The sequence below is a fragment of the Ochotona curzoniae genome, unplaced genomic scaffold (assembly GCF_017591425.1).
Source record: "Ochotona curzoniae isolate NIBS_2020 unplaced genomic scaffold, NIBS_Ocur_1.0 contig_3498, whole genome shotgun sequence".
In the NCBI taxonomy this organism is placed as follows: domain Eukaryota; kingdom Metazoa; phylum Chordata; class Mammalia; order Lagomorpha; family Ochotonidae; genus Ochotona; species Ochotona curzoniae.
Window position 1 is genome coordinate 47,616,488 of NW_024465885.1, and position 22,753 is coordinate 47,639,240.

Below are 22,753 nucleotides of genomic sequence, written 5' to 3' on the forward strand. Positions count from 1 at the left end.
AGGTGAGTGACTAAAGTGACAGGTTGAAGCACAGAACTACGAAAGGGTGCACGAAAAAGAGTAGGAAGAATAATGACACCTGACCCGCAACAAAGCCTGCTCAGCAAGGCCTGAGCAGAGAACTGTGAAGGAGTGAGGGAAGTCAGCACCGAAGGTCATCTGGGGCTTCAGCTCCAGGCTTGTCCTGGGGAATTCTGGGGCCAGGCCCCTGGAGTCCAACGCCAGCCTGACACCTGCAGCTCCAGCCTCCATGCCTACTTCAGCACCAAAGATGACAGATCTGGGTCAACACCCACAGACTTCAGGCATGCCAAAGGCCCCAAATTGGATCTAGGCTCCAAGGTCCAGGCTTGCTTTGCCACAGCCCACATAATTCCAAATTCTAGGTTTATACCTATGGATCTACCATTCAGGATTACTCCACCACCAGGCCCTTTTCTACAGACCCTCTGTTCCAGGCCAGCCAAGAACCAGTAGCCAGAAGTCACCTCTTAGAATCTCATGCTCCAGGACATTCAAAATCCAGGCTCTCCAGTCCAAGCTCCAAACATGTCATAGTCATCCAGACCCAAATGGACAAGCAGCAGGTCACTTGTTCACCTAGGTCCCAGGACAACCTTCCCAAAGACACCGGCAATAAGCTCGGCCACGGAAACTGCCAAATTCCCCACTCAAAATCTCCGGATGGCTTTTCTTGCTGAAGCCAGTACATAAAGACTGGAATAGGCGCTCACTTCTTCACATACCAATGCGTGACTGTAAGCATTACTACTATTAGGGAAACACGGGACTCAATGGCACAAAATGAAGTGTCAACAACCAAACTTGAATACATGGGGAGCCATGACTTGCTTAATAAAGAATTTGAAACATTTGTTCTAAAGGCGCTCAGTTAACTGCAAGATAACATAGATGGACAAATTAAGCGAATTCAGGAAACAAGCATCAACAAAATCAAAGCTCAACAGGAGATGGAGTTACTGAAAGAAGAAAGCAGAAATTCTGGAGCTGAAGATGATGAGGAAGAACATGAAGACGGAATCGAAAGACGTCCGAGACTCTCAGCGGCATCTTTGATTATGCAGAAGAAAGGGTTAATGAGATCACAGGGAGCTGCTTGGGCTACCAAGAAGAAAAACAAGCAGAACGAGTGAAAAAGAGGGGAGAGAGGCCCAACCCGTCTGAGATATCATCGTGTAAACCAACATCCCCACTGTGGGGGTCATGAAGGAAGCCAAAAAGAAGCAAGACTAAGAGCTTATTTAAAGAAATGATGACAGAAACGTTCCAGCATTTGAATACAAATAGGTTAAATGCAAAGATACATTCAGGAAAACACCTTGTAATTAATTTTTCAGAAGTCAAAGACAAGGAGTTTTTAAAGCATCAGAGAAAAATGACTCATCACAGCCAAAGGTTCTTCTCTAAGACTAGTAACAGATTTCCTGGTGGAAATCTTAAGGCTGGGAGAGTGTTAAATGATATGTATGAAGTGCCGAATATATATATAATTGCAATCACGTCCACTCAGGAACACTGCCCTCCAGAAAGAACGCAGAGGCAGACTTTCCCAGAGAAACAAAATCTGGAGGAGCTCATTCCCCTAGAACTGCCTTCTGAAAATGCAACACGAGAGTCTTCAACTTGTCACATCAGATTGCTAGCAAACAACATCAAAACCGACGACACTATAAAACTTTCTCTAGAAGTAAGAATACTGTGAAACTCAAAACATTCTAACACTGCAATGTCAGAATAAATAATGTTAGCCCGAATCGCTTTTAATTCTAGGAAAAAGCTAAAAATGAAAGTATTGAAAATAACCATGGCTCTAGTAATTCATGAATGGCTGTATGATATATAAAATGTGAATTGTGATATCAATCACATAACGTGGGGGAAGAAGCTGAGTTTTTATATTCTTTGAAGTTACATTGATATGACCTTAATTGAATTATTATAAATATAATATATGTAAGCCTCTTGGTAACCTTAAAGGAAAGTAAAAAACTAGAAAACAAGAGATAAAAAGAAAGAAACCAAAGCATTCAACTAAAAAAATAAACACAAAAGAAAATGGGAAGAACGGACAAAGAAACTATTAAGCAATGATTGAGATGGCACTAGTTAGTTTTTATCTGCTAAAAATTACTTGACTGCAATGGGTTAAGCCCTTGAATTTTTTTTTCTTCGAATTCTTTTTTTATTTTGACAATCTTTACATAGTTAGTTTGGGTAAAAAGGGTCAAGGGCTACAGAAAAGTGGGTAAGACTATTGTTTCCATATTGTTTCCTTCATGTATCTGAGGTAGAGGGCGATATTGAGGGAGAAGCCCCACCCGGTTTCCCACCCACCCCAGGTCCCGCATGTGGGGCATGCTCTGAGATATTCGCTCAAGTGGTTTCGATAGTTCACCAGTTATGAATCGCTGCCAATCTTGTCCCTCCAAACACGATGAGGTTGTTGAAAAATCCACTGATTGACATTGTCCATCATAGCGTCTCTATTTGCCCGGTATTTCGTTGCCAACCTATAGCTGAGGTGGTTGATTAACTTGTTCCATCTTCTGTCCTTTCATGGTTAGGGTTTTGAGTCCGGCATTTCAATTGGGGAGACTGCCAAAGAATCGTCGTCTGAGGTGTTCCCAGGCCAGATTTTTGTATGCACCAGCAAGTACAGGGCCCAGCACAGTCCAACACCCCGGTCAGTTGGTAGTTGCAATTGCTGGGTTGGTTCTGTTTTCAGCCCCGCCTTCCACTGGAACCAATGGGTGTTGCAGTCCAGACTGGTTCTACACAGCTCATACTCGGTCCTCACATAAACCAGTGGGAGCTGCAGCCTGGTGAGAGCGACCCACAATAACTCCCACCAGGCCCGCCTCCTACCCTGGTTTGCCAGTATGTGTGGCAGACCAGTTCAGTCTGTCCCACATCCCCCTTTGGCTCTCGTACATGGCAAATGGCATTGAAGCTTAGATCCATCTAACCAGCTCAACAATCAAGCCCTCACGGGTGTTGTTGAGTGCCTCTCTGTCTAGCCACCCCAACCCCTGTCCTAGTTTTTGTGCCCTCCCATGGGAGTGGTAACCCAAGAGAGGGGAACCCACTATTTCCCTCTCAGGTCTCTCATTCCCGGATTGTGCACTTTCCAGGTGGTTCTGCAGTTTAACTTGACAGAATTAGCCCCCAGTGCCAGTTTCTGCCAGCTAATGCTGCGGCTATGCCCAAATAAACCCTTGAATTAAAAGTTGTGGCATGACTGAGGGATACAAAACAAAGCAGAGGTTTGCTTTTGCTTTAAGGAGGGATGATCTTAAAGTGAGGAGTCGGAGAAGACTCAGAACACGACACGGCAACCGCAGGAGAGTGGGGAGGGCTGTGCCTACACTGAGTAAGATAGAGCTCAAGTCCTGCCCTGCCACAGGAGACAGGAAGGCCATTACACAGTGATGAAGGGGCCAACCCATCAACAGGATCTCACAGTTACCAATACACATTCGTATCCAACATGAACAACACTTAAGTGAAAAGCAGACAGCAATAAAGCAGTTGTAGAGGGATTCCATGCCTTGCTTTTGGTGGCAGATACGTTACTAAGACAGAAAGTCAATACGCGGGCAGCGCTGGAGACGAAATGGACCTAGCAGACACGCAGGATTCCAATCGACAACTGTAGGATGCACGCTCCTTTCAGGACATAGCAGGCATTCTCCGGGACACACACCATGTGAGGCCTCAAAGTGAGTCTTTAGTCCTTACCATAAACATATGAAACTAAACCATAAACATATGAAACTAAAAATGAGAGATGGAAGCAAAAGCATAAAATTCAGACATGGAAATGCAGGAATGCACTCCTGAATAACCACTGCATCAAAGCAGAAAGCTAAAGAAAATTTGGAAATTTCCTGTGACATATGTTTTCTGTGAAAATAAAAGCACAACACACCAAAACTTAGGAGCGCAGCAAAAATACTTCTAAGGAAAAAGTTGTCATGGTTTGAGTATCACCTCTGAAAGTTATGTTCTGAGGGTCTAATATGTTTTGAAAAGATTTATCTATTACTTAAAAGTCAAGACCAGAAAGACAGGGAGGGAAGAAGAACGGAGGAAGAAAGTGAGATCTTTCATTTGCATGCTCACTCGCCAGCTGGCTACGACAGCCAGGCCTGAGCTGTGCTGAAACCAGGAGCCAGGAGCTTCTTCTAGGTCTCCCATGCGTCTCTCTAGGTCTCCCCTTCTAGGTGAAGGGGACCAAGGCTTTGCACCACTATCTGCTGCCTTTCCAGCAAGGAGCCATATGGGAAGTGGAACAGCTGTGACACCAATCCACGCCCAGTCGGTTGTGGGAGTTGCAGGTGGCAACTTTATCTTTTAAGCCACATTGTCAGCCCATATTCTAAAACTTATTCCCCAAATGATTGTGTTGATATTTGATATGAGGCCATTAAAAGTTAACTGGGATTAGACAAGGATATTAGGAATCCTATGATGGGACTGTGGCCTTTTAAAAAAGAGGAAGAATGGCTGTAACTGATAGTAAACTTACTGTGTCTTTCCACATGTGAATCTACCATGAAGTGATGGGGCAGTAAGACCTTCACCACATGTTGAGCAGTCTTTGGCCCCATGTTCTTGGGCTTGTAGCTTCAGACCCATAAGTCAAATAAACATCTCTCTATAAATCACCCAGCCTTTCATTACACAACAGCAAATGGAGCAAGATGGAAGTTTGCAGCAAAAAATGGCTGCAACACACAATGAGAGAAATTTCAAATAAATATGGGTACACCTCCATGCACTAGACTAAGAAGAACAATGCCCAAAGTCAGCAGGAATAAGGTAATAATGAAGATGTAAATTGGAATACATGAAACAGAGAATAGAAAATAATAGAAAAGATCCACGAAACTGAATTACTCTTTGCAAACTGTAAACAAACTTGACAAACCATTAGTCAGACCAAGCAAAAGAGCGAAGACTCAAATAAATAAAACCAGAAACGAAAGGGAACACATTAAAAGTGACATGGCAGACATACAAAGTTATTAAAAGTTATTACCATGTGTCACAGATTGGCTCACCTAGGAGAAATGGAACAAATCCTAGACTATATTCTACCAAGATTAAGTCATGAAGAAATAGAAACTCCGAGCTGACCAATAACGTGTAAAGAGGATTAAATCAAGAGTCAAAATCCTCCCAACAAAGGAAAGCCAGCACCAGATTGCCTCACTGGTGAACCTCACCTTTAAGGAAGATTCAAGGTCAGGTTGCTAAGATGTTCACGAGGAGTGCATTTGCCAGTTTCTCACTGCAATAACAAAATGCACGTGATGGACGCTTTATGAGGAGAAGACGGTTATGTTGTTCCTGGTTCTGGATGGCGAAAGTGCAAGCATGGGAGCTCTACCCCACTGACCTTTCGGCGAGGGCCTTTGGCACACTGCGTGGTGGCAGGAACACATGAGGAGGAGAGAACACACAAGGAGACAGGAAGCCAGAACATGGATTCGGGTGAGGACTGCACTTTTAGAGCACTCTGAGAAAACCTAAAGTCTTAGGAGAACTCTTAATCTCTTCAAAGTGTTGCATCTCTAACGACCTGTTAATCCAGGATTAGGCCTGGCTTCTGAAGGGGTCTCTACAGCTGCCTACACTGAGATCCACATCCCCGACGATGAACTTCTGCAAAACATGCCAAGAGGAAAACTTCCAAACTTGTTTCATGAGGTCAGCAAAACCCTGTTACCAAAACCCAGACAAGGATGTGACCAGAAAGGAAGGTTATAGGCCGCTCATTCCTGGTGAACTTAGGTTCAATAAAAACATCATCAAAATGCTAATAAAGTGAATTCAACAGCAGATTGAAAAGATTATACATTATTCATATGGGATTCATTTCTGGGGTTTTCCTGGTTCAATCTATTCAAATCGGTGAATGTGATGCACTACATTAGTAGAATGAAGAATGAAAATCATATGATCATCTCAATAGATGCAGAAAAAGTATTTGCCAAGGTTCATCATTGTTTTATGAAACAGACTCTCCAGGGATCATAGAAGAAACAGACTCCATCACAGGAAAGGTCACAAACAGCAAGTCCACAATTAACACGCATGATGGTAAGAGCTGGAAGCTTTTCCTCTGAGCTCAGCAATAGGAAAAGGACGCATCATCTCACCGTCTCTTCGTAGGGTGCTCAAAGCCACGGCCAGAGCAGTTAGGCAATAGAAAGAAACCAGAGGCTCCCAAACTGGAGAAAGAAGGAGCAAAGCTGTCTCCATTTATACATGACATGTTTTTATTTAAAGAAAAATCCAAAATGTTCCTAAAAAATGGTCAGAATAACTGAATTCAGTAAAGCTATGGGAGACGACAGGAAAAGTTAGCATCATTTATGCATGCTAACAATGAGCTAACTAAAAAAGAAGTTCAGGAAATAATCCCATTTACAATAGCATAATAATCAGGAATAAAATTAACCAAAGAGGTGGCATATCTGTATACTGAAAACTAAAATACCGCTGAAAGAAACTGAAGAAGATGCAAATGAATGGAAAAGAATGCTGTGTTCATAGACTAAGAAAGAATGGTCATTACAATGTCCTTACTGCCCAAAGTGGTCTATAGACTCAAGGTAATCCATTTTGGAATTTCAAAGACATTGTTTTTTTTTTACCGAAACAGGAAAAAAAAAACCCTAAAATCTGTGTACTACTCCAAGACATTTTAAGAAAAACAACAAAACTGAAGGAATCGCCTTACCTGATTTAAAAATTATCTACAAAGCTGCAGTAATAAAATAGATCCTATGGTGCAGGCAAAGAAACAAACATAAACCATCAGAGCAGGTTTACTGTTAGTTGATCTTTGAGAGGTGCTAATTTTGAAAACACAATTACCCCAGGTAAGGTAGTGTCTTCAACACACTGTGCTAGGAACACTGGAAGCCCTTAGCACACAACATAGAAAGACTCAACTCAGACAAAAACTTAAACAAGAAATTATAAAACTATTGAAAGAAAGCATGGGCAAAGCCCTATGACTTTGGTCTAGTGATGAACTATTGAATCAGATACCAAAATCACAGAAACAAAAACATACAATAGACATCACATCAAATTAAGAAGCAAAAGAAACAATCAACAAATAAAGAGACAACCTACATCATGGATGGAAATTTAAAATCACATTTGCAATAAAAGGTTAACCCAAAATACAGGAGGAGCTCAAACAACTCAACTCCAGGGAACCAAACCAATTAAAACTTGAGCAAAGGATCTGAATAGACACTTCTCAAAAGATATAAAAGTGATCAGCAATCACCAAAGTTGAACACCCCAAGTCACTAGGGAAACAAATTAAAACCATAATGAGATGCCACTTCACGCTGTTATCAAAAAGACAGAAGAGAGTAAATATTGGTAAAGTTGTGGAGGGCGTGGAAGTCTTGTGCAACACTGGTGAGAATACAGATTAGTATATCCATTATGGAAAACAGTACGGAGGTTCTTCAGAACACCAAACACCTGGCAAGCCTTGTAGGCAATATATACAGATATCTGAAAATATGAAGCCACGTGCTGAAGAGATAGTGGCACCTCCGTTTTCACAGGAGCATTAGTCATAACAGCAAGTTTGGAAGCAACCTGAATGTCACTGATGGATGAATGGGAAGCTATTGGCCCTCAGGAAAAAAAAAAAAAAGGGAAATCTCGCTACTTTTGACAGCACACATGAACCTGGAGCAGTTTCTGCTAAGTGAAATAAACCAGGCAAGGAAAGAACAATGCTGCATGATCTTACTGACATGACTGGAACAAAACAAAAAGGCAGACAGGACGGTAGAGGCTGTCAGTCACAGGGAGAGGGGAGTGGGAGATGCTGGTTAGAGAGTACAGGTTACAGCGAGGTGGGGATGCGTTTTGGAGAGTCACTGCATGGTATCACTGTGTTAGCCGTGGTGCATTGCACAACTGGACACAGGCTTTCGCCATAACACCAAGTTTAGAAAGTGACTGATACGTGATCTAGCTTGTTTAGAACAATTCTGACTGTGGACATGTATATTCAAATAGCACATCGTTCACCCAAATTCACACAACACTATGGGTTTGTTACGCTTCAATAAAGCAGGGAGGATCAGGGGAGGATCAAGATTTATTTTATTTGTTTATAAGGAAGAGTTAGAGAGAGAGAGAGAGCTGGAGAGAGAAAATCATCTGTTGTTTCACTCCCAAATGTCCATAGTGGCCAGGACCCTGGCTGCGACCAGGAGCCAGGAGCTTCATACAGGTCTCCCCCGTGTGTGCAGGGGTCCAAGCACTTGGACCGTCCTCTGCAGCTTTCTCAGCCACATTAGCAGAGAACTGAATTGGAACATCCAGGACTTGAACTGGTGCTAACAAGGGATGCCAGTACTACAGGCAGTGGCTTAACCCATATACTACAATGCTGGACCATCTCCATTGCCTTATGGAGGGTGGGCCTGTTGGAGATGACTGGCACTGAAAGCACTCAGCAACATGAAGGGCAGGATGATATTGTAAGGGGCTACTTGGGAGTTACAGCCCACTGTTCCCTTGGTTCTTCACTGGAACACTTCTCGCTGAGGACAGGAACAAGAATCTCAACTAAATAATCCCTTCTAAGGGTTAGGAAAAAAACCCCTAGCCACCAAAAAGGGAATCCTGACTGACTTGAATTTAACTTCCAGAAATGTGCTTTATCTCTTTTAATTCTGCAGCTGGACCACATATGTCCAGGAGGTATACATCCCCCAAACTTGCACCTGTTCCAGAGAGATGTCTGGCACTGAGCAGGAAGTGTGTAAATGTTGAGTTGAAAAGATCACTGCCCATAGCGGGCAGGGAAAGCAGAGAAATCTTCCATGTCCCTAGAATGTGTAAGGAAGACGTGAAATATAACCTACCAGGATCATAACTGGTAACTCATAGACAACAGACTCGAATCAGCATTAGACAATAGTTAAACTACAAAGACATATAAGGGGAATTAAGAGCGGTCCTGACAACCTCTTAACAGGAGGTCATATGCACAGAGCGGGGAGGACCCCAGAGTGGAGCAGTGGACAGGAGGAGGCTCGTATCCCAACCCTGGAGACTACCGGATCCTCACCAAGGACCATCAGTACGAGCACCAAGGACAACATTCCAACTGCCAAGGAGACCACAGGGAGTTGGAGTGTCCTCGGAAGCCAAGAACCCCAAGGTCATCCACTCCCTCTTGGATCTACCACATGGGATGAAAGAAGTCCAAATCCTTCCTCGCAGGATCCAAGGGCATCAGAACAACAGCCAGGAGCCCTGAGCGGTCCGCAGAAACAGAAGAACAGTAAACTTCCTTTGGGACTAGGGAGGGGAGCTTTCTCTGGTCCTCGCTTGGTTCCAATTTTGGGTCCCTACCCTCTCTGGCAGTGACCATCAGGATCACTCCGGAAAACCCTCAAAACAAACAAACAAATAAAAAATCTAGAATAGACAGAACAACAAGGAAAGCTTAGAATCAGACAGGAAATGGTCAGCGTGGATTCACTTACACCTTACTAGGTGGGACACAAAGATTGGTTACTCCTCACTAGGGTATTGAGGATTTCTCTGCACACCCCTCCTAAAACTGTTCTGTACCTGAACTGTTGACACATGTCTTGTTAGAGATATAAGCCAGTCTAGACTACCCCCCCAAAAAAAAGCCAAGTTCAGCAAAATTATGCTTCAATGCTATATAATGCTAAATACTATAATGAAAATAGACATGAGACAGCTGAATAGTAATCTATAGCCATTGGTGTATAGAACATGGTTGTGTATAAACTAAAATTGAAATGTCAATGAAGGAGTCACAGGATGTGGTAAAGAACTTGCATTTTTTTTAACATGTTGGTTACTCAATACTATGTCAATTAATTCCGTAATGATATAAATTGTTGCTGATGTTATGTTGGGGCTTTTAATTGATAGGGATGATACTCTGCTGGCTATACCTTCAGACCAGAGATGGTCTCCCCAACAAGCCGTTGATTTTGTCTGGACAATAAGATGCTGGACTCTATGCTCGGTATATGCTTACAAAGAAATAATCTCATGTGAACTTGAACTTGAGTAATGCAACAAGGTGGAGGATATATACCATGGGGGGGGAGGGTTTGGGGAGGGGTAGGGGGAATCCCAGTACCTATAAAACTCTGTCACATAATGCAATGTAATTAATTAAAAAAAAGAAAAAAACAAAATAAAAGAAAAAAGAAAAGATCACTGGAAGTTGGCAACGGAAACCACAGGTAGACTCTTCAATAACGCTTGAAGTTCCAGGGTGAGGGTCAGGATTATTTGTCCGAACAAAGGTACTTCAGGTAATGAGTGCCACATATTACAATTCCCAAAGCAGTAAAACCAGTCAGCAATGGTTGCTTAAGACCTATTGCAAACTGCTGAAATTGTAGAGCCACACTAGAACGCCTGGGTCTAGAAGACGGAGAGTATGTTATAAGTGACATGACTTGGCATATGGGTATTCTTGTATGGACTTGATAATAGGTGGCAAAATGAAGCATGGGAGAAAACGATGTTTCTTTTTAAAATTTTGAGACCCTGATGTGGAATGGCTGCTATGTTAAATATTTTAGATGCATTATATGTTAGCATTCCATATATAAATATGTATCTAATGTGTGTGCTAGCTTTCAATGTACCTACTAGTTTATACACACCCACATCTACTCAAACGCAATTACTAACACACTGTTATAGACATAAAAATGCCTATTAGCTTGTCTGCACGTAGCCATTAGCCTTTTCTGTATCAGTTGTTATGCTCAGCTGCAGAGACTTAGAGAAGGGGGATTAAATGATTTACCTGCAGCCTCACAGGTGGAAGACAGGTTAGCAGCAGTAAGACCCAACCCTGCCTGTGTCTTAACTTCATTCTAATGTACTTCATGTGTCAAGGACTACACCCAGCACTTATTACGTCTGACTCCAGGCAGTGGAGCTATATTCAGGAGTAGTATTTACACACCAAGACCCCATGCCCTCAGAGCTGGAAACTTAACAACTTGTGAGAAAGATCATATCCTCACAGAAAAGCACAGCAGAAATGCCACAGCTGTGATTTCACTGCAGGGCATCCACAAGGTTTTTCCTTCTGAGGGTAGCCGTTCTGGGAGGTGACTGTCCTGCCTGCTTCCCATTTGATGCCCCAGCACTTGATGCCCCATAGATTTCCCTTCCCAGACAGATTCAGGGAGCTTGTGGGCTGGTTCAGCTGACAGGCGTCCTCAGGAGGGAGATGGGGCTGGAAGTGGGGGCGCAGAGAAGCCTCGTGCAAGCAAAACAGAGGGTGACAGACTGCTGATGAAAATTGCCTAAAGGTTAGATTTGTTCCCTTTGGCTGGGTTAGGACATGAGACCTGAGGGCTGCAGCATGTAAAATGCTCATTCCTTTAGCTAGAAGTTCCTGAGCAGGTGCCTCCCCGAGTGGGGAAACGCCCCGGGCTGTGTTTTGGCAGATTCCTCCCTCTCCACCCGTGCAGCTGCTTTCTGAGGGAGCCAGAACCTTCGGAAGCTGGCATGCTCAGCTGCTTCCTGCACAAAGCTACACCTGAGCACGTGCTTCTCAACTCCACTGCTGGGCACTGCTGTCTGGTTGTGCCAACTTCTTTTCTCAAGAATCCGTCTCAGGGCACTGACCCTGTAGGGATGTTTGTTTGCAATCCCACCTTGCCAAGCCCTGCTCTTGGAGGGTGCAGAGGGATGCTTGGCACTGCAATGCCAGTCGTAGGCCTGAAGTGGCTATGCCATCCAGCAGACACCTTCCTGCCCTCCTTCTGCCTTGCCTCGGTGAAGCCTGTTGTGCCAGAGTTAGATGCCAGCTGGGGGAGGGAGAGAGCTGAGGGAGGGGGGCGGGGAAGATAGTGTATTTCTAGTGGCAGGTTGTGGGAGGTGGAGCAGGCAGCTTAGAGCCAGGTGGCAGTCTGTGGAGGACGGTGAGATGGGTGGCAGTGGGCGGGAGGAGGCAGGGAAAGCACGGAGAGAGCAAGAGGTAGCAGTGTTTAAAAATGTGTTTGTTTACTTTTTTCCTTTAAATTGGAGCGAAGGCAAGTGGGGGTGGGGGTGGCTTCTATTCTCCCTGGGACCTGGCTCCTGACTTGGATCCGAAGCAGCAACCAAGGCTCCTAGTGTCCCCCGAGAAACCTCCGCCGGCTTGGAAAGAGGGCTGAGGGGCTGGAAGCACAGCTATTGGTGGGTGCTGAGGAGGGTTTAGGAGCCAGTGGGCCCTGGCGGGTGCTAGTGGCGACCTAGCTGGGGGCTTGCTGCCTTGGCTTGCCAAATGGGGTTGGTAGCAGGGTGACTCATTCTAGCTGTCTTGCCCGCAAATGTCTTTCCTGAAGGCAGTGGAACATGAGAGAAGACCCAAGTCCCGGCAATCCCCAAGGACAAAGAAGCACACTGCAACCCAATGCCCCATGGAGAGCCTTGTCCATGACCTTCCTGGGCCTGCAATGGGGCAGCTGGAACAGGGGGAGCAGGCTGGGAGGCTGCCCCACAACTTGGCTTTACAGGCCTGATGGCTCAGAAATTGCTGGTGAAGTGAGAGGCGACGATTCCAAGGATGCCAGATGAAGTCATAGGGCAGGTCCTGAAAGCTGCTGGTTTGGAGAGAGAGACACTGGTTCCAGCTTCCAGCAGACAGCAGCAGCTGCTTCAGAACCTGCCTGCTCCACTCCCGTGCAAGTCTCCTGTCTCTATCCGTTCCTGAATTCATGGAATTTCCCCCTCCCCTTGAACATCATCTCCTTGGAAAAACCACGTACTCTTTCAGAGCCTCAATTGCATCATCAATAAAACAAAAATACTAATAGTTTGGTTGTCTTTGCAGTCAGGTGGCTCAGCAGACACGTGCTCCCGAGGGCTCTCAGGAGTGGTTCAGGTTGGCCATTTTCCTATTAAGCATTAAACAAACAGAGCAGGGCAGGTGTAATGGGGCTGGTAATAGAAGCTGCAGGTTTCGGAAGGGTCTGAGAGTGCCTTGTAAGCTCCAGAGGAAGACATCCTTCTCTCTTAATCCCGTTTTCACCCAAACTGATGATTTCTCAGTGTCTCACCTTGAGGCGACTTTGCTCCTCAGTGCAAACTTGGCAATGCTTGAAGACATCCAACTGTCACAGCTGGAGGAGTTTGCTACGAGCATCTGGTGGGCTGAGGTCAAGGAGGACGGTGTTCAGCATCCTACAGCAAAGAGGAATTCCTAGGATGGCCCACCTCCATATGTCAGGGGTACCCACTCTGAGAAGCTTGCATCAGGAGCTTCCTAGTGTCAGAGAGGTGGAAGGGAGGTCATGAAGGTGAGTGCCTCACAGGCCAAGTCGGGGACATGTCCCAAGGGAGGGGTATCATGATCTTCAAGAGATGACAGAAGGAAGATGGAGAAGAACTTAGTGTCAGGTACAACGGGCCTGGCAGGCACTCATGCATTTTGCTGCTCTGAGCACCCCTGGATGTGGCTACCAGTAGACTCCTGGAGCCACACGAGGGTTCAGGAGATGGCAAGGGAGGAGGGGTTCACATTCTTATCTTGAGCTGGCCATGAGGTAAAGGTCCCAGCAGGAGAATGCAGAACATGGAGACACAGCAGCAAGAATGTGCCCACTGCGAGGGACAAAGGAGAGAAGACTGGGTGACCAGACAGGGCAGGAAACCTGCCTGCATGGAGATATGATCCAGGCATTCATCTGTATGAGGGTTATTGTCCATTTCAGCCACAGTGACCTCTGGGCCAGGGTCACTGATTGCAACTGCATAAGCCTGCAACCTCAACTGGGCAGCCACTATCCTTGTGTAGGTTTGTGCGGGTCTCCCAGTGAAAAAGGAGCAGCCTGGGGCCTATGCTGTGGCAAAGTGGGTTGAACCACAACTTGCAGCATTGGCATTCCATATGGGCGCCAGTTCCAGTCTTGGTTGTTCTATTTTTGATCCAGCTCCCTGATATGCACCTGGGAAAGCAACAGAAGATGGCTCAAAGCCTTGGACTCCTGCCACCCACATGGGAGACCCAGAAGAAGTTCCTTGCTCCTGGCTTCTGCCTGATTCAATGCCAGGCACTGTGGCTGTTTGGGGAGTTATTCAACCAGTGGGGAATTTCTCTCTCTCTCTGCCTTTCAAATGAATTAATCTTTATGGGAAAAGAAGAAAACTAAGCAACTTTGCAGAGGGTTCAAGGGAGAATCCACCTTGGGCTTCCAGACCTATCTAGAAAACACAGGTAACCTATGTAAATGGTTTCTTCTGTTGATACCTATGCCTTGTCTACGGCCATACCACCCTGAACGTGCCCGATCTCGTCTGATCTCGGATACCTGTGCCTGAAAATAAAAACTTACGTCCAGGCCAGCACATACGTCAGTTCAGCTGCCAGGGCACTGAGGCCTGCAGCTCCCTGCATCGGCAGCTCACGGTCCCAGACATGCACTTTTAGCCAGAAAGGAGGGAAGCTATCTACAAAGTCTTGGAGAGATGAGGTCACAATGACACATGCTCACTGTGGAGGAGGAAGGCAAAGAAAAGATGAAACAGGGATAGCAGGGGACTATAAAAGTATGCAGCCAGGAGAAACTGAGGGACATGGGGCCCTGGCCGTGAGGGTCTGAGCTTTCCTGCTGAAGGGCCATGTGGCCCCAGACGGTAACTCTGTAAGACTGGCTGCTCACAGCTCACTTACATAAAAGTCACAAAGGACCTGCCAGTGTTACAAGTATGATGCAGACTTGAGCAATCAGAAGGGGCGAAGTCCGTTGTGCTTTCCTCTGTGGGAGGATGTGTGGGCACTGTTAACATCCTGCACTTGCCCCCAGAGATTCTGGCCATCCAGTGTGACATTTTCTCCCAGCAGTAGAAGATGAGGGGTGGAAGAGCTCAGCAAGCAGGATGGGCCCAATGGGTTAAACACAAAAAGGAAACATTTTCCCTTCCATTTTCTCATTGTCAGGAGTTCTGAGGTTAAGACAAATGGATTAAGATCCAGAAATTTGACACCTGGAGCTGTTGTAGTGGACTATGGGCTAAGTTGCCAGTTGCCATGTTGGCATCACATATGAGTGCCAGTTCATGTCCTGGTTCTGATCCACCTCCCTGTCACTGCACCCTGGGGAAGTAGTGTAGGATGGCCCAAAGTCTTAGGTTTTCTTCATTTGTCTGCGTGGGAGACCCAGAAGAAGCACCTGGCTTCTGACTTCAACTTGGCCCAACCCTGGCCTTTGCAACCATTTGGTGAGCCAGCAGATTGAATCTCTCTGCAATCTGCTTTTGCAATCAATCACCCCCCAAACAAGCCAGAAATCCATACTCCCATTTTCTCAGGTTCCTAGTCTCAGTTGTTGAAACCCCACCCTTCCTAGCAGTGAGGTGTTTTTTGAACTGCACCCAACTCTCATGGATACTAGGGTTTCCCTGTGCCCTGCAGCCCCAGTGTCCCCAGTCCCTGCCTCAATTTCCCTTGCTCAACTGCATATCAGCAGGTTGCCCTTTCAACTAACTTGCAGAGGGGCTTGACTAACCGGGTTCAACTGGCAGTCAGAACGTTCAGGAGGAGGGAGGATCCAGGTCTTCCCATTCCCCTCTTCTTGGCCTCTGGAGCACTCTCCTACATTGATCCCATCTCATTGTGGCTCCAGTGTCCATCAGACAGGGCAAGGGCAGTGACAAGAGGCCCTGCCACTGCCCTTGAGTGGCTGTGTCCCTGCCCGCGGGCTGCCTTCCGAGCTCTTTCAGTGTTGCAAAGAAGTTCTCTGGCCTAGCCTGGGCAACCTCCTCCTGCCCAGTACGGAGTGGAATTGTGTCCCTCCACACTGCAAGTTAGGTGTGGCTATTGGTTTCTTTGGCTGCCTCAAGCAGAGTGACCACGTCACTCTGTGTGAAGTTTTAAGATGCTGTGTCAACGTGCCACCTCCTGCATTCTTCGTGACAGGTGGAGATGGAGACTTTGACTGTCGGGGTCCCTGTGCTGTGTCCCAGTGTGCCCAGGGGATGCCTGCCCAGGGTCCTCGAGTGGTCCGTGTGCGTGTGTGCATTACATTGAGGTGCTGCTGTGACTGCAGCATGGCTTCATTTTCCAGTGCTGATACGCCCACAACTGCCCCATGTGGACACCAGAGGGTAGGGGGTCTTCTCCTTGAGGCATGCTGACTATGCCCCAAACCTGGCCCCAAGCCATGCAGGTCAGTCCCTGCCGTGTACCATTGCTGAACTCAGTACATTCAAGTCTGAGACCACTGTGGGGCTCCCGAATCACTCCTCCTCCCACCTGTGTTTACAGCAGCAGGCAGCTGGAAGCTGTGGCCAGGCCCTCCTCTAAGCTCACTGTATATGCAGTTTCCATCTCCAGATCCTCCTTCCTCCTCCACCAAATCCTACCGGTCATTTAACGTGTAGCATTTCAGGTCCTCCATCATGCGGCCCCACAGTCTCCGGCTCATCTGCATTCCTGGCCGCTGGCTGCTTCCCTTCCCCAGCCTGTGATCGGCCCCTGACGGATAAGGGTGATGGGGCTGCTCAAAAATGGAGTGCTGCCTCAAACCCCAAAGAAAATCCAAGCTGCTCGTTGTCCATTTAGGACTGGACCCTTCCTAGTAGCCCCTCATAAGTGACCCATGCTTTGCTCTTTCTCATCCCTGTCTTCCCTGGGCTGTGTCCCTGCCTGGCATTAATGTTACCATCACTGGCTTGGCACAGAACCCTGCTTGCCTGTGGGGACAGGCTACACACGGCATGACTGCTCAGCTGCTGCCGCAGGAGCGTGTTTCCCAGCTTTAGCTCTTTCTTCCCTCTCCCCAGCAGCCCCCAAATACTGCACAGTGCTGCAGGCTGGGACTTGCCTTCCTCTTTCTACCCCTCCACAATACTGGAGTTATAATAGCCACTCCATACAAGAGCGAATAAATGATTAAAAAGCACTTTGCTTTAATAGAGCTAATTTAATGTGCAATGATTGTAATTGGTTCTCGCTCCTCATTTCACTTGACACCAAAATTTCACATCTGGGTAAAGTCTGAGCTGCGTCTTGGAACGTGGGAAGGATTCCCTGTGTTTTAAAGCAGCAACCACAACCAGCACAGGCCTCAGAGAAGGGGCCTTGATGTGGGGAGGGAAAGGAACCACGCACTCTCCCTGGCTGCATGGGATTCACCCTGTGTGCTTGCAGGCCTGAGCTGCAGCTCTGCCACCTATTTACAGGTGAGACTGGGGGCGGCTGCTCTTTCCCATGCAGGTGTGTCTCACTGAGACGCCAGCATGTACTGTGCAGGAGGGAACAGCTGGGGTACAACAGCTGGTGAGGGAGGCTACAGAGGGCGCAGTGACTTCAGCGAAGCTGAGGCTGCCTGAAGTCTGGGGCCAGTGTGCTCCAGAGGCCAGCAGGGTGGAAAGAGGAAAAGCCAGTCCAGTGGCTACAGTATTTGCAGCATGACAGCCCCCACTTACTGATGCAGTGAGACTTAGCGCTCCTGTGACTGAGACAGGGAAGTAGGCAAAGTGTGAAGTCCAAGACATGAGCAGAACACAACGGGGCCACGAGAGGAACCAGTCGCCTGCAGAGAGTGATGGCGCTAATTCGCAACCCAGTTACCATGCCCAGGGCGGGAGAACCCACCTGCAATATCGAGCCTTAATGGAACTGTGTGCTGAGATTTGCTAGATTCTAAAAGGCGTGCTTCCAGGAGCTCTGGGGTGAGTGTGGGGGTGACACAGCAGCACCTAAGACATTCATGTAAGAACAATCTGCAAAGGTATTCTGGGGAGGAGGCCATGGTTCCAGAACCCCCACGCTGTTTGCATGGCTGCGGGTGGCTCCAGCTTGTCACAGCCTGACTTAGATCCCAGGGCTCAGGACAGAGCCGAAAGATGTCTGTGGACAGGCCTGGGAACTCCTCCGGGGCCAGGCTCTCAGTTTGGTTTCTGTCAGACAGGGGAGTGATGGTTTCCATCTGGCAAACACAGAACGACTTTCCTCCAGGGTGGATTTTCTGGCTGCCCCAATTGGAACAAGGTATCTAGTGGCCACAGTATGAAAATATCCACGTTGAAGTTGCAAATAGAGATTAACATTTCAAAGGGCAGTGCCAAGAAATCAATGGCCTTTGAAAGGTTGCAAGTCCACGGGGGTTAACGCCAAGCATGTTGTTTGCTCATCTTCAGACTTGGTGGAATCTTTCTCTATTTGTGATGCGGTCTCTTTTTCGTCTGCTTGCCCCTGGCCCTTGTGATTCTCCTCCCGCTGAAGCATTCTTGGAGCCTTTTTCATATGTATGAAAACAATATACATATGCATATACATACACACATATACAATTATGTATATAAATATTCACACATACATAATCATATATGTGTATTTTTTATCCCTAGTAATTTTTGTTAGAAGTACTTTGGCTTCTTCCACCTCTGTTTTTCCCCTGCTTTTTCTGTAATTTTTCTTTCCTTATCACACTCTTCCTCATTTCAACAATGGGCAGTTTCAACAAGGAATTGGTGTGAAAACTCTGGAAATCAATGCAGCTTGTTTATAAGCTGCATCTTCTTGAGCTTGGGAAAGACCCCTAGTGCATGTAGAGTTCCAAAATTATTTGCACCAAAACAATCTTTTAATTGCATTTCCATAAACTTGTAAGGTATTCTGTCTGGAGTGTCTTTAATGTATCCAATATAGTCATTTTTAATTGAGCAGTTAGATAGCTGTTGGTTGCTTTGTTCGAGGTGGTTGATGAATGTCTCACAATGGACACAAATACCCCTCATCCTCATCCTAGGAGGTCAAGAAGAGGCCCCGGATGCTCTACAGGGGATTGCTTTGACCGTCCACAGCACTTGGATATGGACAGTGAAAGGAGGAGAGCTGCTATCCAGCTCCAGTTAAACATAGAGTTGTTCTGGTAAGCAGATGGCTTCTGCTTGGCAGCTTACCAAGCCAAGTGCTGACTGCTCTAGAAGCCTACTCAGAGCATGGTGTCCTGGGCTTTCATGCTTCTGTTTATGTCCTTTGGCTCCACTGGCCACGGATTTGATGTTTCTATCCATTGTGTGGTAATTCTCTGTTAATATTTTGCTCAGCCCAATTCATCAGTTCTATTTATATAATTGTACATGTATTTCCTTGAGGATTTTTTCTAAATAGAATGGCTCATGTAGTCGTATAATTCATTATCCATGAATTTAATTTTAATGAACTATTTTAATGAATTAATTTTAATGAAATATAAGCTGGACCCCACGAGTAGTATTTCATAGCACTGACAAGATGTACAGCATTCTCCACACTCTGACCCCTTGAAAGGGTTGATGTACTGCTATGTATGGTGTGATCCAAAGTTCTGTTCTCAAATTTTATATTTATTTATGAATTGAATCTATCTATGGACTTTCTTTTCCTATAAACACAAAACAACTTAGAAGAATAGCTATACCCTTTTATCTACACAAAGATTTTGAATTTAGTTCTGACACTGGCCTCTCTTTTAACACAATGGATTTATAAATCAAAGACGCTAACATTATTGCAGAGCAAAATCCAAAATAGAACAAACAATTCAGTTATCAGAGGAGGAGCTCCCACACGCATGCATCTAAGAGGCAGGAAAAATAGCTTTGTCAGAAACAGTGCCCATTGCAATACCTGCAATGTTTTACAGTTGGATGGGCTAAAAAAAATAATATTCACTCAACCGGAAGATCAGTTTCTAACAGAAGGATGGCTTGGTCTCACAGGTGTTGTACAACACCATCTGGCTCGATTTACTCCTACGCTTAGGACTCAACTTATTGAGTATTATGCAAGTCTTTATGCTGCTGTTCTTTTTGTCACTCAGGGATCTGTGAGAGCATTTGTGCTGTTGGCCCTGGGCACAAGTTAGGATGAAATGTGTGCATTTCTGTGGAACACCCATCAGTGGATGCTGACCACGACCTTGCTTTGTGTGTGGATGACACGGCTTCTGTCCTTTAACAGGTCATTGGCAACCTCACTATGTGACCTGAGGTTTCAGGACAGCACTTCCCACGGCTTTGAGATGTTTTCATTTATGGAAAAGCAGTTTTGGGTTTCTTAAACCAAGCAGTAAATCCTTTTAATCTGTTTCAGTCACAAGACTAGAGGTAGAAAAGAAAGATAGAGCAGACAGCATGGTGGGAGACAGTCCAGAAATAAGTGCAGAAGAGAGGATTCTGAGTCCTGAAGGCTCTTTGTTTTAACTGTTCCTTTTGAGCCATCATTTAGCATACAGTCGGGACTGACGGGAAATCACACAGTTTTGGGTTTAGACATTAAGGGGATGTGATGTATGGAACACGGAGAAGGAGAGTACTGAGGATGAAGACTCATTGGTGGTGTCACGGAGAACTGCTTGAATTCAGCAGTCTCCTGATTTGAGAAACGATGGAATGAGGATGCAAGCATGGAGTTAAATGTTGGAATGATGAATGGTTAATTCTGCAGACTAAATTTAATAAGGTGCTCACAGCCTTGGTGGTAATGCAGATGTGTTTGTAAGCCTCCCACAAGTTTACACATGAAATCTATCACCAGGAGCAACGCAGGTCGTTGAAGGAAGCCATCCGCATCGTCTGCTTCTTTCTTATCTATACTGTCTTTAATATTCAAACGTCAACAGAGGAAATTGCATTTCTCATTTGTAGGAGGATTTATTATAATTAAATCCCCTTTCCTATTAAGAATGCATTGTGCATCCTGTTTATGTAGCTTAAGAGCTTAGCGCATTATAACACTGATTCAGAACATAAATCATCACAAGCTCCTTACATCTCAAGTACTCATTTTTTAATAGTTGGGTTTGAAGTTTCCTGACAACATCTGGAAGTTTCAACAATGGTTCATCATTCATTTCTCTCTTCAGAATGTTTGGTCGCTGGGACATGTGCACAGAAAACCTGACATACACTAATTTCCCAAAAGTTCAAATGGAGACGACTATGGGTTCCACATACACTGCCCCGCTATAAACAAGATTAATTTCTGTTCTTCAGCTCCAAACTTTGAGAAACAGCTTGAGTAGAACATTTGACCTCAAGCAAGATGAATTTTGCATAACGCGTAACATAACATCCACACAGACCTTGCATATTACAAGAGCAGAAGACAAAGCAGGCAACCACAAGCAGGTGTGATCCTGTACAATTCGATATTTTCTCATCAAATCAAAATAGTCAGGAAATGACAGATTACTCACTCATGGATTCCGTCAACTTGGCCATCGCTGTAGCTCCTCTGTGTGCCTTTTTTCTGGAGGTGAGAAGAAAAGACAATTATACAACACATCTTAGGAATTAACAATGAACTGGCTGCTGGCTATCCCTCCCGCTGCCCCTCGCTTCCCTTTCTGAGGGCAGAATTCTAACATCTGTGATAAAACGAGTGAGAACACGCTCCCATTAACGGCCTGTTACCAACCAATGACTGAGAAGAGATTCTGGAACAGTAACACACTTTCCATTGCTCTTGGAAATGTGCCTCCTTCACAGTGATCTTGGATATGTATGATGGGTGACGCACGACCAATTTTTCAAAACCTCTTTGACACTGGGTTTTTGACATCCCTGTGCCAACTTTCATGCTATTTTCCCTACTTGAAGCTTTTTGGTATTTTTGGAGCTGGTATTTTTGCAGTCATTTGATTCTTTCTCCCCCCAGAACACTAAACAAGCTTTATACATCTCTCTTGATCTTACTTTCTTGGGTTCTTGAAATCTTCTGAAGATTATCACTTTTGATGGGTTTTATAACCTTATCTATTTTGGGTGGCAAACATTTCTGCTTCAAATGCGATGTAGGATATAACCCACTGAGCCTGAGAGATAGAATGATACATACAGGATTTGATTCTTTCCTTATTAAATATGACTTTGGAGCTATTAAGAATAATGGTCGGGCCCAGCGTGGTAACCTAGTGGCTAAAGTTCTCGCCTTGCATGCGCCAGGATCTCACAGGGGCACCAGTTATAATCTTGGCAGCCCTGCTTCCCATCTAATTCTCTGATTGTGGCCTGCACCTGCGTGGGAGACCTGGAAGAAGTTCCTGGCTTCTGGCTTCTGATCGGCTCAGTTCTGGCCATTGCAGCTGCTTGGAGAGTGAATCATCTGACGGAAGATCTTCCTCTCTGTCTCTCCTCCTCTCTGTTTATCTTACTTTCCAATAAAAATAAGTAAATCCTAACAACAACAACAACAAAAAGAATAATGGTCACCTCTACTGTAAAGATCTTACATTTTTTGGGTGTTTTTAGCTTCCTTGAGTTTCTATGATGTGCTTTTTGCAGCTCTATTTTACTGATCATGAAAACAATCAGGAATGCAAAAGCATGCTTCTCTCAAATCACTGTGAATATGTTAGTGAGCTGCTTTCTAAACTATATTTACAAATGTGGAAATAAGACACCATTGTAATAGACATTTATACTATACCCACAATGCTGCAACACATTTTTTCACATAATACTGCATCACACACCTTTTTGTGTCATTAAAGAATGAAACTGTATTATCATTTTCAGTTATCTTACAGTGTGTTGCTCTTGCATTTTATCATAAATACTTAGCCAGATCCCATTTAATTTATTTACAGCTTTCATGTTTTTATTAAACATCTTAATCAGTGTGGTCTTGTCTTGTTACTGAGGATAGGCCTAAGGTTAAATGCGACTCGGTCAAACAGTAAAAATAGAAAAAATG

General features: G+C 45.3%; 1 protein-coding gene across 1 annotated transcript in view; it reads right to left on the minus strand.

Moving 5' to 3' along the window:
* The window catches only part of KCNJ6 (potassium inwardly rectifying channel subfamily J member 6), a 171,292-nt gene extending 150,011 nt beyond the window's left edge, over nt 1-21,281 (minus strand). Inside the window, exon 1 of the mRNA XM_040980905.1 lies at nt 21,255-21,281. Within this exon, the coding sequence (XP_040836839.1) occupies nt 21,255-21,279 (25 nt within the window). The 5' untranslated portion in view covers nt 21,280-21,281. The remainder of the gene's footprint in view (nt 1-21,254) is intronic.
* Nucleotides 21,282-22,753: the final 1,472 nt, after the last annotated feature.